At 45.9% G+C, this 15,045-nt stretch overlaps 1 protein-coding gene across 1 annotated transcript; it reads left to right on the top strand.

Moving 5' to 3' along the window:
* Positions 1-6,850: 6,850 nt before the first annotated feature.
* UCHL1 (ubiquitin C-terminal hydrolase L1) lies at positions 6,851-14,422 on the top strand (the record flags this gene model as incomplete). Its single annotated transcript, XM_029910647.1, has 7 exons — positions 6,851-7,078; positions 8,846-8,996; positions 11,533-11,618; positions 11,699-11,746; positions 12,356-12,425; positions 13,566-13,624; positions 13,972-14,422. Coding segments are annotated over 7 exons (729 nt in total), but the record flags the coding sequence as incomplete, so codon positions are not given.
* Positions 14,423-15,045: the final 623 nt, after the last annotated feature.

The following is a 15,045-nucleotide window of genomic DNA, read 5'->3' as shown; positions in this document are numbered from 1 at the left end:
GAAGCTCTTTAGCCCTTCCTAAAAAAAACCTAAAAGATGCTCAGGATGAGCAAAAGGCCTGGTATAATAAACATGACAGAAAGCGTTCCTTCAAAGTAGGGGACCAAGTCATGGTCTTAAAGGCGCTCCAGGCCCATAAGGTGGAAGCGTCATGGGAAAGGCTATTCACGGTCCAAGAGCGCCTGGGAGCTGTTAACTATCTCATAGCATCCCCCATCTCAAACCTAAAGCCTAAGGTATACCATGTTAATTCTCTAAAGCCCTTTTATTCCAGAGAATTAAAGGTTTTCCAGTTTATAGCCCAGGGAGGAGATGACGCTGAGTGGCCTGAAGGTGTCTACTACAAAGGGAAAAGTGATGGTGGCATGGAAGAGGTGAACCTCTCCATGACCCTTGGACATATGCAGCAACAGCAAATCAAGGAGCTGTGCACTAGTTTCGCACCGATGTTCTCAGCCACCCCAGGACGGACCGAACGGGTATACCACTCCATTGACACTGGTAATGCTCGCCCAATTAAAGCCCAACCTTACTGGGTGTCTCCTCAAGCCAAACCTGCTATAAAATGGGAAATCCAGGACATGCTACAGATGGGTGTAATCCGCCCCTCTAACAGTGCATGGGCATCTCCAGTGGTTCTAGTTCCCAAACCAAATGGGGAGATATGCTTTTGCGTGGACTACCGTAAGCTAAATGCTGTAACTTGCCCAGACAACTATCCAATGCCACGCACAGATAAGCTATTGGAGAACCTGGGACATGCCCAGTTCATCTCTACCTTAGACTTAACCAAGGGGTACTGGCAAGTACCGCTAGATCAACCCGCCAAGGAAAGGTCAGCCTTCATCACGCATGCAGGACTGTATACATTTAATGTGCTCCCTTTCGGGCTGTGAAATGCACCCGCCACCTTCCAGAAACTTGTAGATGGTCTCTTAGTGGAATTGGGAGAATCTACAGTAGCCTACCTTGATGATGTGGCCATTTTTTCTAATTCAAAGAAAGCAACAAAATCTTATCAGCAGCGTGACACCTTAATATGAAAAGTGCCATTAAAAACCATATTAAATGTTAGCAGAAACCATAATGTTAGTTATCTTGTTTCAAATAGGTCAATTTGTTTGCTTTCATGTGTGCCAAACACCTATGTCCTTAAACCCTTGCTCAGATGAGTAGTCTTCTTTCTGGCAGTCCCATGGAAGTCCCCAGAAGCTTACAACAAATATCACAAACTGAAACTTCACTTCTGCAGTATTCATATGCTTTGATCTTGCATTAACTTAGTGCCAATCTCCTTCTTCCAGCTCCTGGACATCTGAAGACTACCTACTGCACCACCTTCTTTCTGTTAGACGCTTCAGTTAGTAAGAGATCCTCCAAGCTCGGAAGCAAGCCTTAATTACAGTCCTTGTCCTTTCTCATGTAAGCCTTAAAATGGAAAGGGGAGAAGGAGGAATGAGTTATCAATTTACCCTATATTTAGGGTGACAGAAATCTGTCACCGGATTATATTTCCTTTGCTCTCTGGAATCAGCAATGAGTCTTCTGAAGCCAAGATGTACACTGTTCCTCGTTTAGACAGCTAAGTACATACCCTATCCCTAGAATTATCAGAGACAGAGCAGACAGCACCCTAATTCATAGAAAGTACATGGGTTTCAACAGTAATTCTTCAGCATGTCCCCTGATTTGAACAAGATAAAATGTCTCAGGTCACATTTTATATGTATATCCACCTGCACCGAAGATAAGTGTTACACAGCAGGGGCTGCAGCACACCATATGTGGGGAGGGGGAGCAGGAGCCATAGCACTGTGCCCCCGAGCCATCCTGCCACTACACCCCCTGCCTGACAGTCCACTTCCCCTCTCAGGCACCCCATCTTCCGGCTCATGAACCCTACACCCACTCCTTTCCAGGAGGCTCAGCCCTTGAGAGAGACCCCTTACCATCCCCTCCCAGCAGCCCCTGTCTCCCCTTACCTTAGCTCTCCCTGCTGGTGAGCCTCATCCCCAGGTGAGGATTCCATCATGCTTCCCAGCAGATCCTCGGCGCTGAGAGGAGCCACCACAGTTTCAGCAGCCCGCAGCTGAGGGCCTGGCATGTGGCACGCTGCACACAGGAGCCACTACAGCTACAGTGGTGCTGCAGCCCACTGCGCCAAATTGCAACAGTACTCAAATTTGGTCAGGCCAAAAAGTGATTGGGCCATGGGCCAGGTGGTGTCCCCAGCTCCAGGGCCCATACATAGGCTTCCTCTTAGTGAAGATGTTGATTTAGGTATACAATTTTGCATTGTTTCCTGGGGGCAGAATTATTTATAGCAAATGAAGAAAATTTTTATTACAGTATTTGTGTTTTGAAATTACCATGCTGATAGACATGGCAGATCACCTTTTAGAGAGATTATGGGTGAGGTTTTTCATTCTTGATAAAACCCCTATGTGCTGCTTCACTGGCATACAAAGACTGTAAGAGCCCTTCAGTTGGCCAGATTTATGCAGGCCCCTCAAAAGCCTTGACACAAGGGGTGCACTAGAGTAGAGCTGGAGCTTGGAGGAGACGACACAGGCCTGTAGTACTACAGGCATTCTGTAAAGTACCTCTGCCCAAAAGCAGATCTATAAGATACACCAGGGACTGCTCCAGCTCTCAAACAACCCAGAAATGAGAGGGTGCAAAAGTGGTTTAGAGACAGGTTCACTCTTCCTCCCCTGGGTTGTAAGATCTGTGCTTTACCTTCCTCTAAAGGTTTCAGAGTAGCAGCCGTGTTAGTCTGTATCCGCAAAAAGAACAGGAGTACTTGTGGCACCTTAGAGACTAACAAATTTATTAGAGCATAAGCTTTCGTGAGCTATCCGAAGAAGTGGGCTGTAGCCCACGAAAGCTTATGCTCTAATAAATTTGTTAGTCTCTAAGGTGCCACAAGTACTCCTGTTCTTCTTCCTCTACAGGGAGCTGCAATAAATCTCATCCTACGAGTATATTGAGGGCAGAGGGCAACTTATTTGTCTGTGTGTGTTCTAGTTGTTTGCTGTATCTGTACCTCCCAGTAGATGCAGAGCTAATCCTAAAGACATGTGAATAGGTTGGCCAAGGATTCTAGCAATACTGAGAGATCTTGTCTAGCAGATTACCTGTTTTTATAGTCTGGTTTCAGGGATCAGTGACTATGTGAAAAACCTGATGTATTGTGAAACAAGAGAAATAGAAAATACAGAACTATTTACCAACTCTTTACTGAGGTATAGCAATATGTACTATCCCTGCCTTTACTCTGACATAAGACAGCAATATTTCTGTGGAAACATAGACTTACCACTGGCATGCCCTCTCATGGCTGGGCATGGCATAGCCAGCTCTCATTCTCCATTGTCCCTTGGTAACAGCCAGTCTGGCCCTGCAGTGGTCTGCCTCTTCTCATGACTCAAGTCACTTTGAAGTCTCTCTCATGGGATATTGGTGTCTCAGACAGTGCACCATGTGACACTACTTGTTAATCAGACATCTTCCACCCCTCCAGGGCTCCTCTTCTATTCCACTCTACTGTCAGGATAATAGCCCCAACACTTCTCTCTGGAGTCTGTCAGCCAAACAAAACACACCAAAAGCAACATCTGCTCCTTCCCCCACTTGAACTTTTAATCCATCCTGGGTGCTCCCAAATTCTCCATTATTCTGCCAAGCACTGACTCTCAGGGGTTATCTTCTTAAAGTCTTGGCCTTAGCCTGGATCCTCAGTGACAATCTTCCTCCAAGGTTATCTGCCTGTAAATTGGCCCTCTCACACCTCCTTCACCCCTGCTATCCTCTCCCTAAGCACCAGTTTAATCTCCCTGCTGAAGCACCTCTGGTCTCCATTGCCAAGAAAGGAACTAGAGAGCCTATCCCATTCTCTTTAGAACTTGCTTCCTACTCTGAGCTTCCTTTCTTCACTATCATTATGCTTTATCTATAATTAGAATGGAATCCATTGCAATTCCATATATGTTGCATAATTCTCATTGTCACCTTGTCTTTTCCCTGCTACTTCAGTTGTGACTAGTGTTGGGTATTAGACTAGTCCAAAAATAATTGGTGAACTGAGTGGTCAAATAATGTAAAAAATGGTAAAATATTTTAAAGACCTAATTTATCAGAACAGTAACAAGAGAGTCAAAAGAGTAAGACTTTATGGTTTCCAATAGGCTTAGCCTTAGATAGATACTTACACCTAATTACAAAAAATAAGTTACTTAACTGAGTTAACTTAGAAATATGCAAAACACAAATGAATTGTTTAAAAAATGACAGGATGTTGCCATGATGCAATAAAAAGATAGGTCACCGCCTACATCACAGCATTTTTGTTGGAATATTTGACAATATTTTACCATGGACAAATAATAGGCTATCAGTTGATGTTCTTTGAGACCAGTCAATTGACTGGTGTGCCAAACCTGCTTGTGACCTGATTTGAATGGCTGTTAATACTGCAAACTGCTAGAGCTAGAACCAATGTTGTGTTCTATCTGAAATCTTGTACTGTACTGCCAGCTTTCAAACACTATAAACCAGTGGTTCTCAAAGTGGGTCTGCCGCTTGTTCAGGGAAAGCCCCTGGCGGGACGGGCCAGTTTGTTTACCTGCCACGTCCGCAGGTTTGGCTGATCGCGGCTCCCACTGGCCGCGGTTCGCGGCTCCAGGCCAATGGGGGCTGCGGGAAGTGGCGTGGGCCGAGGGATGTGCTGGCCGCCTTTCCCGCAGCCCCCATTGGCCTGGAGCAGCGAACCGCTGCCAGTGGGAGCCACGATCGGCTGAACCTGCAGATGCGGCAGGTAAACAAACTGGCCTGTCCCGCCAGGGGCTTTCCCTGAACAAGCGGCGGACCGACTTTGAGAACCATTGGTATAAACCATTAATTTCTACCTGTAGGAGTTCATGAAACCATTGTTGCTACTCTCCTCAGCACTTGAGGAGTGATGTTTACCTGCACTACAGGGCAAGAGGAGCAGGGGAGGCTGTGTCAGTTAGGGAGGAGTCATGTCTGCTTTGCCGTGTACTTGCAGCATAGCATCTTGGCTGCTGAGTCAGCTGTCTGGCCCTCCCTTTGGTACCTTTCAGTGCCAAGGCACTGAGGCAGGGAGCAGTAGCAATAAAGCCCATTTTTCTTTTGAAAAATAGGAAAAAATTGAAGTGTAAGATTGAAGAAAGTCTCATGGAGCCTTCTAGTGGGGGAGTTGGGAGGGGAAAGTACATGGGATTTAAGAAACCTTCCTCAACCCCAAGGTACCCTAGCATTTATAAAATTATGTAGGAATAACTCTGGATCCCTCTGCCAGCAATGAAGTGGTTAATCTGTCCATTCCCATCAAGAGCAGCAAAGAGCTAGAATTTCACACAAGGCTTGCGGGGAGGGGGAAGTGATGGCAGGGTTTGGAAGCTGCGGTTTTCTCAAGTATTTTCTTCGTGATTTTTATTCACTATTTGGTTGTGGGTGGGGTTCTTTTTTAACCTTGCTATTGTGAGCAACACAATGGAGGTCGTGGACTAGTCAAATACAGACTTCACGATTGCAAGATAACCTCTCTCCATGTGTTTTTCTAGTGCTGCGTCACAGCGCTCGCCTAGAACATAATACACTTCTGCAGTTACCCGGTAATACATTAATCCATGATACTCCGGGAATAAATGGTACAGCATAACCCCACACTCCGCCTAACAACACCCGGGGCAGATATGACAATAGCATCACCCTAGTCCTCTCTGGCACCACACCCCTGGCAAACCTGCTCCCCTGTTGCTCTTGCTGAACACCACGTGTTTTTCTCCTGCTCCTGGCAACGTCCACACAGAGGATCAGGAGACCTGGGGACCAGCCCTGTCCCGCTGCGCGCTCCAGACACAGCCCACAGGCATGAACCTGCCATTACCGCACCAGGGAAACGCATTGGAGGGTTTGGTGGGTGGGGGGTGGGAAGTACCATTGTTTCTTTGGGGAAGGGGGGGAAACGGACAGCGATGAGCAGCCGAGTGTTTCCCCCTGGATTGGTTTTGCCCCTGCTCCTCCTCCTCCCCCCTGCAGAGGCCCGGAGTGAGTCAGCCCGGCGGTATATAGCGCTGGGCGGGCGGCTCCTGTGTTTGCGGAGCAGTCGGTCCCATTGAGTCTCCTCTTCGGTATCTGCTTCGTAGCCGCCGACGTCGTGCACCATGCAGTGGCAGCCTATGGAGATTAACCCCGAGGTGAGCGGGTGCAGCGGGGAGAGGGGTTTGGATTAGGGCTGCCTGGGAGATCGGGGTGGGGGTGGCGCTGGGCCCCGGGGGACAGGTGGGTGCAGGGCTGGGCGAATGGGGGGCAGGGCTGCTGGGCGAAGCCCTGGGTGGGGAGCAGGGCTGGGGGATGGGCGGGGCGGCTGGGGTCTCCCACTCTCTCATCCGCTTTGTCTTGCAGATGCTGAACAAAGTGAGTGGCCGGCGCCGAGGAGCTGCGGGGCTGTCGGGCCGGAGCAGCAGGCGGGAGCGGCTTCTTCTCGCCTCCCTCCATCCCCGCCGGGCTGGGGCCGGAGCGTGATGTCTCGGGGCGCGGCTGCCCCGTCACGCCTCCGCAGGGGGGCTGGGCGCGGCGCGCACTGCGGGGCCGCCACGGAGGGGTGGGGCCGGGCGCCCCATCGAGCGCTGCCCGCCTCTGAGTCCGCCCCACGTGCGGGGCCGGGTCCTGGGCTCGGCGGCAGGTGGCGCTGCGGCCCCGCGGTTTGTGCTGTGTCACTGGCTGGAAGCGGGCCGGGGAGGGGCGGTCTGGCCGCGGGTCCTGCTGCCCGGGCTGGCTCCTTTATGGCTGTGCAGCGGGTGGGGCTGCCTGTGTTGGGAAGTGAGGGGTGGGTCCCTGGGCTTGGGGCCCCTGTTTACCCCCACCCTTCCCTGATAAGCACCCAGCGGGCTGGGTATCCCCTGCCTCATGTCTCTCCCTGCAGGTGTTGTCCCGGCTGGGCGTTGCCCCTGGCTGGCGCTTTGTGGATGTGCTGGGGTTTGAGGAAGACTTGCTGAGCTCAGTGCCCACCCCGGCCTGTGCCCTGCTCTTGCTCTTTCCTCTTACTGCCCAGGTAGGTCCCTGGGATGGGGAGGGGCAGCAGCTGCCATTTCTGCAGTGCTATCCCTGTGCAGGGCAGACAGCCTGCTGAATCAGCAGGGGCCTTTGTTTTCCTTTGTCATATCTGAGATTAAACCTACTATATAGGTGATACTAAACAGAAACTCCACTGATTCTCTTCCCTTGTGTGATGTTATGGGATACACATGCTGCTTGGCACTGGCAGGTGGCCCACCCCAGGAGTGTCTTACTGTGATGTGTGGTAAACTAACACGATGCAACACCTAAATGTGCATTGCAATTAATGGATACTTTGTGCAAAGTCCGTAATGTTCTTCTGTAGGTCTCTTTACCTGAAATTCTTTCTTTAAATTGACGCTCCCTTAAATCTGCAGAAGGAGGTTTCTCTAACCCAGATACTAACTTGACAAAACAAAGAAGGCAGACCTACTCAGACTTGTAGAAGAGAATGCTGTGTGTCTTTCCCTACTCCAAAACTAACATGGCAACGCTATCTGGCAGGTGGTACAACTGAACCAAATAAATCACTTCCTACTAAATTCTCAGTCAGGAAATGACAGTTCCAAGACCTGATATCCAGACTTCTGACCTGCATCTGTCTATTAGATAGACAATGAATTAGTTAATGTATGCATTCTTCAAGACAAGATCTGAATGGGGGGGGGGGGGGTGTCATGCATCTGATGGAGTGAGTATTTGCCCACAAAAGCTTATGCTCCAAAACGTCTTAGTCTAGAAGGTGCCACAGGACTCTTGTTTTCAGTTTACTATGTAAATTATGACACACGGGTAACTTATTTCACTTAGATTGAGTTGAGGAATGAATTAATACTGTGAATGTACTGGACTGAGGTGATATCTTGCTGTCACTGGGGCTTCCTCAGAAGACCTGTAATCTGCTTGACCACATGACTGTCTAATTAGACCAGAGTCTAGGGATTCTTCAAGGGAAGAATAGCTTTTAGATCTACTGAAACAGTACTAGTTATCTCAAAGCTTACAAGTCAGAATACTGTATCAGTGTATTGGCACTTTGCTATTGTCTAAGTTGGCAGTAAGGGGGGCTGCTCACTCATAGTAATTCTAATATGAAGTCATACTTGACTAGAGGCTATAATCTTGGATGCACAGTTAACCTCAAATTTACTAGAATGACAGTCAGTGGTCTAGACTATAACTGTATGCTAATTTAATAGCAAATAAGTAGCTGAAACTACTGGGAGCATGGGGGAGACATTCTGATATTGCTGGTCCTGTAACTGGCTCAGCTGAAGCTAAAGGTATCTTGAGGATGAGAATAGAGGAGGCAAATATAACAATTCCTTGTATGAGCAACATCTCTCCCACACTAATTGTCTCCAAATACATGAAATACAGCTGATTAGGGAAGCCAGCTACAAAAAATTCTGGCTCTAACTTAGCAAGCTCTTGAGTGGATTGGACAGTAATGAGTCCTTGGAACTTGATTTCTCATGCCAACTTTTGTATCGCTGATAACTGTTTCCTCTGGGCTATTAGGTGGAGTCCCATACTACAGCTTGGCTCATGTACTGCATAATGTATATGTGGTGCTAGACCAACGTCCTCCTAGTAGAAGTAAAATCATGTGGGTTTGTTCCGAAAAGGATGGCTTTCTGGTTACATTAGAAAGCATCAGAGGGGAAGTGATCTTCCACAACTGACTTCCCTGTTAGACTCTGTAAAGGATTTTAAGATGTCTAGAAAATCACAAACTGTTGATGTACGTACTTGTTTGCAGCATGAAAACTTCAGGAAAAAACAGATTGAAGAATTGAAGGGACAAGAAGTTAGTTCCAAAGTGTATTTTTTGAAACAGACGGTTGGCAATTCCTGTGGGACAATTGGCCTGATACATGCAGTTGCTAATAACCAAGATAAATTTGCATTTGGTGAGTATAGATATTGAGCCATTTTCCTTTAAAAGGGAACTTCCTCATTAGGCCACTCACTAATCTTACTTACCCCAGACCCACTGTAGCTAAAGAGCTCTTACACTAGCTACTTAATTTATTGTATTGCTAAGACTAGGTTTGAGAAGATCAGATATGACTAGAGAGCTCTTCCCTTAACATTGCACTACAAGAAACTTAGACTTCAATGGCTTATGGTATCTGCCCATAAGTGAGTGACCTACACCCACTGCTACTTGAGTAACAGAAGGGGAATATGCTAGTCTGAGGTTGGACAATAGTGTGTTTTCTACATTGAGTCTGACTCTTGGTACCTGAAGTGCTGGGAGATCTGATCTAAAGGGAGGTAATCCAATAGAAATGGATCTAATAGCATAAGAATACACCTCTAACCCAATATAACATGACCAATGTAACACAGTAAAACAGTGCTTGGGGGGGATGGGGCTGCGCACTCCAATGGATCAAAGCAAGTTCGATATAATGCGGTTTCACCTATAACACAGTAAGATTTTTTTTTTTTTTTTTTTGGCTCCTGAGGACAGTGTTACCTCAAGGTAGAGGTGTACCACTTGCCTGGGTTTACATATATCAGTGGCTGGGGATTTCTCCATATAGAAAGTTTACAAATTACTGGTGTCAAACACAAGCTTGTGAAGTTACTTCTTGCTTAACATTGTAGTTATGTTCCTGAAAAATGCGACTTAAGTGAAACAATGTTAAGCTAATCCAATTTCCACATAAGAATTAATGTAAATGGGGGACAGGTTCCAGGGAAACTTTTTTCATCAGACAAACTATATATTCTAGATATAAATGCTACATTTTAAACAATTTAATACTGTTCATAGCTATGATGATTGTGAAGCTTGGTTGAGGTGGTGAAGTTAGAGGGTGGAAGAGGGAGGGATATTTCCTAGGGAATGCCTTGCTGCTAAATGATGAACTAGCACTTGGCTGAACCCTCAAGGCTTAACACACTGTTAATGCTGCCTCTCATCAAGGCAGCACAAACAGGAGGGAGGGGAGACAGCATAGCAGACCGAGACAGACCCACACCTTGTGTGTGGGGGAGAGATGCACACTGCCCCTTTAAGTAAGCTGACCCACTCTTAAGTGCATTGTCTTTTTAAGTGGCTCTGGAAGTTGAGACAGTAGCTGCTGCCCCAAGCTCTGTCTCTCTCCCTCCATGTCCCCTCCCTGCTTTATATGGAGAAGGGGTAAGTGGGGTGCAGGGGGAGGGGGACACCCTGACATTACTCCTCCAATAAGCAGGAGTCTCTGGGAGCAGCTCCAAGGCAGAGGGCAGGAGCAGCACATAGGGGAGGAGGGAAGGACACAGCTGAACTGCCAATTGGTGGTTTTGGGGTGGGGAGAATGAGCTGCTGGTCCACCCTGGTTCCAAGCCCCCACCAGCCAGCTCCAATGGGCTGCTCTTCCTGCAAGCAGTGGAGAAAGCAGGCAGCTGCCAAATGACATTAGAAGGGAACATTGCACAATTTTAAAGGAGCATGTTCCCTAATTGATCAGCAGCAACAACAATGTTGACTGGGATGACTTTAAGTGAAGAGTTACTGTATCTCTTGCATGATAAATCTAGAGCAATGAAATATACCTTTGCTGGCACCTGTGAGGCTCTCTAGCAAAAGGGTGCTTGGTTCAGCTATTGTCTTAGAATGATAAACTGTAGGGATACCCAGTAAGGTAGGGTGGCACCCACTATTCATTTCAGGAAAACCTGGCATGGCTAATAACTAGAATACCTACTCATTCACGCCTGCTCACACCTAAACTTAGTCAGGAAAGTGACTGTAAAATAGTAGTCTTTCAAATTGATGGAGCTACTCATGTTGGGGTTTCAAGTTACCCCAAGTTGAAGGGGGTTATCTGAGTAGTTATGCAACCAAGGAGCTGGATTGTAAACTGGCTCATGCACCAGACTTCTCAGTTAAAGCACACAGAGAAATTCTGTCCCCTTTAAAGAAATGGATTCTACTGGGACACTAAAAGCTAGGCAGAGTTGTGTGTTTTGTTTTGTTTTTTTTCTTGACTTCATGAAGTCGAACATCAAACACCACCTAATTCAGTAGTATCCAACTGGGAATTGGAATAAACACTTTGACTGCTCAGTCCAGAATTAATCTGGAAGCCCTTTTGTGGGGCAGGGGGAAAGGGAGTAGAAAACTACCAGGTGTTTAGGGTTAACATTCCAAATATAATGGTGCTCAGTCACTTATCAGATGCAGTAGTATCTGATGGCATATGGTGACTCTGATTCCATGGCCTTGACCTAAAATTAATTCAAGTTTAGAATTTAGGTATGTTGCAATACTTCAGTAAGTACTGAAGGTAGCATGAGTTTCTAAAACTGAGTGTACTGGGCAGCCTAGATACATAGCTTACAGATATGAATATACATACTATAGAATGTTACACAAACATAGCTTGAGTTGGACTTGCTCATAACCTATATATGAAAACATTCATTGTCTAACCATGGCAAACTCTTGCACAGATGATGGATCAGCCCTGAAGAAGTTTCTCAAGGAAACAGCTGATCTCTCTCCTGCAGAGAGAGCAAAACATCTTGAAAATAACAAGGTATGAGAATTACTGGATTGGGAAAGTCTTATTGCAATTAACATTTGGGGTGTATTAATCTGTATCTACTTTCTCTTCAGGCTATTCAGGAAGTCCATAATGCTGTTGCACAAGAAGGCCAATGTCAAGTAAGCTTTGCACATGAGACTTAGTTTATGATGATAGGGACTACAGTGCTGTATCTCTCTATTAATACAGCTAATAGGTGGGAAAGGGAGAGGTTCTTTGGATCATGGTCTTGCTTCAGCTTGACAGCACTGCATTATACCATTCCTTCCATTAAAAAAGGCAAATAGGGAAGTAACAGAACTCCTTTCACAAGTCTGAATAAAACTTTTAGAAGCTCCTTATTGCCCAAATGGGTCTTGGACTAAGTTACTTAGAGGATTTCAGAAAACTTCCTCTGTCCGATTTTTGATGTTTACAAAAACTGCCATCCTTGAGCAAGTATGGGAGGAGCTGAGAGCCTTAGTCCTATAGCTGACTTGGGCTACTAGGCTATTACATGACCTTCAGATTTGCTTCTCTCCTTTTTCTATTCCCTGTCTATAAAATAAAGAGAATTTGTTAACTCTAGGTATTAAAAACTTGTATTTCACAAATGCAGAGCTAGATCCAGATTATCCAACAAACTGGAGCCCAAAGTAATTAACTTCATAGATTAGTCTGCTATTAGATACAGCTACGCCATCTTACTGATTCTGTCTCTCTCTCTCTCTCTCTCTCTCTCTCTCCAGGTAGAGGAGGATAAAGTGAACTTCCATTTTATTCTGTTTGTCAATGTGGATGGACACCTGTATGAATTGGGTAGGGTTATATAAATCTGTATTTGGAGTAGGCTGATGTAGTTAACTATTTAACTGTGGCTTTACTTCATGGTGAAAATTAAGCTTGTTTGTAATCAACACATGGGTCTCTAAGTTGCTTACTAAGTAGATCCCTGTGCAACCCATTCTGACTGGAAATATCCTGAAACCAGTATCTGAGAGCTGTCTTCTTTTTCTGCTTTCCCTCCCAAACAGCTAGACTCTCAATGTTTCAGGCTCTCTAGATCACAGCATTTCTCAAATGCAGCCACCGGAGGCTCTTCTTGCAGCCACAGCTCCTGGGCTGTGACTGGGGGAGGGAAGCAGTGGCCCCTCTCCCAGGGGCACCAGCAGGGGTTGGGCCCTGCCCCCCTCCAGAGACACAAATGTTGGAGGTGCAGGCAGCTGTTGAATTCCCCACTTTCCTGGGGGTTGGGGGATGGGCTTCAGCCACAGGGCTTCGGGCTTCAGCCACCCGGTCCCAGGCTCACCACCCACACCATCGTCCCTGTGCCCCATGGCCTCCCTGCCCACCTCCCCATCCAGGGCTTAATTTGTCCCAGGACTTGCCTGGGGCTGAGTAAGTCTGCCGTGACAAGTGATATTAACAAACATACAAATTATCACTTTTTGTAGCAGACTTACTATCTAGCAAGTTTATATATTTAAAAAACAACTAAAAGACAAGAACATGCAAAGCGCCTTATGTGTTTCTATTTTGTTTAGGTCCACTAAAGAATAGAGACCACTGTACCTTTTTTATTAGTCTGAAAAACCCTATATGGATTGCAATGATTTGGACATGTGTATGTGCATATTTGGTTTTCCTAAAGTTAATTAAATATTTTAGGAAAAATTGTCAGTGTGGCCACCAGCAAGAGTTTGTGGCCACACTCTGAGGCCACCAAAAAATTAGTATTATCCTAAAGCAGGGGGTTAACAAATTTGCCTCCTTCAATTCCACGTTGTGGCCACACTTTACTGACCTTACCAATAAGGAGTCTTGCTCTGCTATAATAGCTCCTGAATGATTAGGAGGTGTGGGTTCAGGAAACAGCTGTCTACAAATGCACCAGAATCAGACAGCATAGAACTAACGTTTAAAAAAAACTGCTGTCAAGTAATGAGGTTTTCTTTATAGATGGACGCATGCCATTCCCTGTAAATCATGGAGAAAGTTCAGATGACTTGCTATTGAAGGTAGGCTCAGTTACTTCAGTTATGAGTTCATAGTGTCTATGGATCCAGGGGATTCTAAAGCTGCATCTCTTCAGCATGCCTTCTTGAGCCAATTGCAGTTGGTCTGCTAGCACAGCAGTCACTTGGCTTGAAAAGCCTCAAACAGTATCACTAGCTGCTAGGTAGAATAGTAAGCAGGTCCTACAGGGCTAGGTTCAAAACAGTCTCTAGCTAACAAATGCCCTTGGCTTAACAAGAATGGCACACAGATTCAGGTGTTTTTGATTTAACTTTTTGGAGAATATTGCATACTGGCTGTGTATTACTGCAGCCTATAGGAGTACTAAATAAGAACTCTTCTCTTTAAGGGTTCTGCCAAGATCTGCAGACAGTTCACAGAACGTGAGAGAGGAGAAGTTCGCTTTTCTGCTGTGGCTCTCTGTAAGTCTGCCTGAGATGCTGAAGAGGGAGTTGAAGAAGGAAGGCAGTCTAATAGCACATCAGTAAATGCAGTTTCAATCTTTCATTGCTTCAGTGCTTGTTAAATCCAATCCCCAGCTGGTTTGGCCAGTTTAAACAGTTCTGCATAACTACTTCCACCTCCAGTATACACAAACAACATCAGAAGAGTTTAAGAGAAATAAGCTCAGACTCTAATATGAACTGTTCTGACAACTGTCTTTGGACTCTTAGGCCCTGATTTTTCATGTGTTCAGTAAAAAATGCTTTACATAGCTTGTTTAACCTGTGCCTATAAGTTAAGCTGTTGTGATTTCCTGTACTGAATAGGATAAATAAACTCTTCTGCTGTTAAAGTGACTGGATTAGTCTTTCAATGTGGATCTTCATACCAGCAGAGTTAACAGTAACATGACTGTACACCCAAAGTAGGCCTCATAAGGGTGTTAATCACCAGAGGGCAATGAGACATCATAGATAAAATAGCACTCCAAACAAGACCAGGAACTGGAGGCCCAAAGCATGGGTAACAATGCTCTAATGCTTAAGTTAGTGGCCCCAAACTAGGACCTATAGGGATAGAATATCCATTTTAGAGCTGCTCTCTAAACTTTTATTCTGTGCTCTAAAACATCCATCTGTTCTTAATCACTACTGGATATGCATGTCTCTTGGCAAACAGATGAAATACCTCATAAGGTAATGAGGGCACAGTAATTCTGTATTGACTAGGCTATGTCCACACGCACACTTAGGTCAGTGTAACTATGTTGCTCAGGGGTATGCTTTTAATAATAAAAAAAAAAAAAAAAAAAACCCTGCCCCAGTGACATAAGTTACACCAACCCAAGCATTGGTGTGGATAGCTCTGTTAACTAGAGAGCTCCTGCTGACATAGCTACCACAGCTCACAGGCACTGGAGTAATTGGGCTGATAGGAGAGCTCTAATCCAGGAAGGCAACCTTGTTCAAAAAAGGTGGGG

Source organism: Terrapene carolina, unplaced genomic scaffold (assembly GCF_002925995.2).
Source record: "Terrapene carolina triunguis isolate 2854851 unplaced genomic scaffold, T_m_triunguis-2.0 Scaffold66, whole genome shotgun sequence".
NCBI classification, from domain to species: Eukaryota; Metazoa; Chordata; order Testudines; family Emydidae; genus Terrapene; species Terrapene triunguis.
This window is presented reverse-complemented; position numbering and strand designations above follow the sequence as displayed.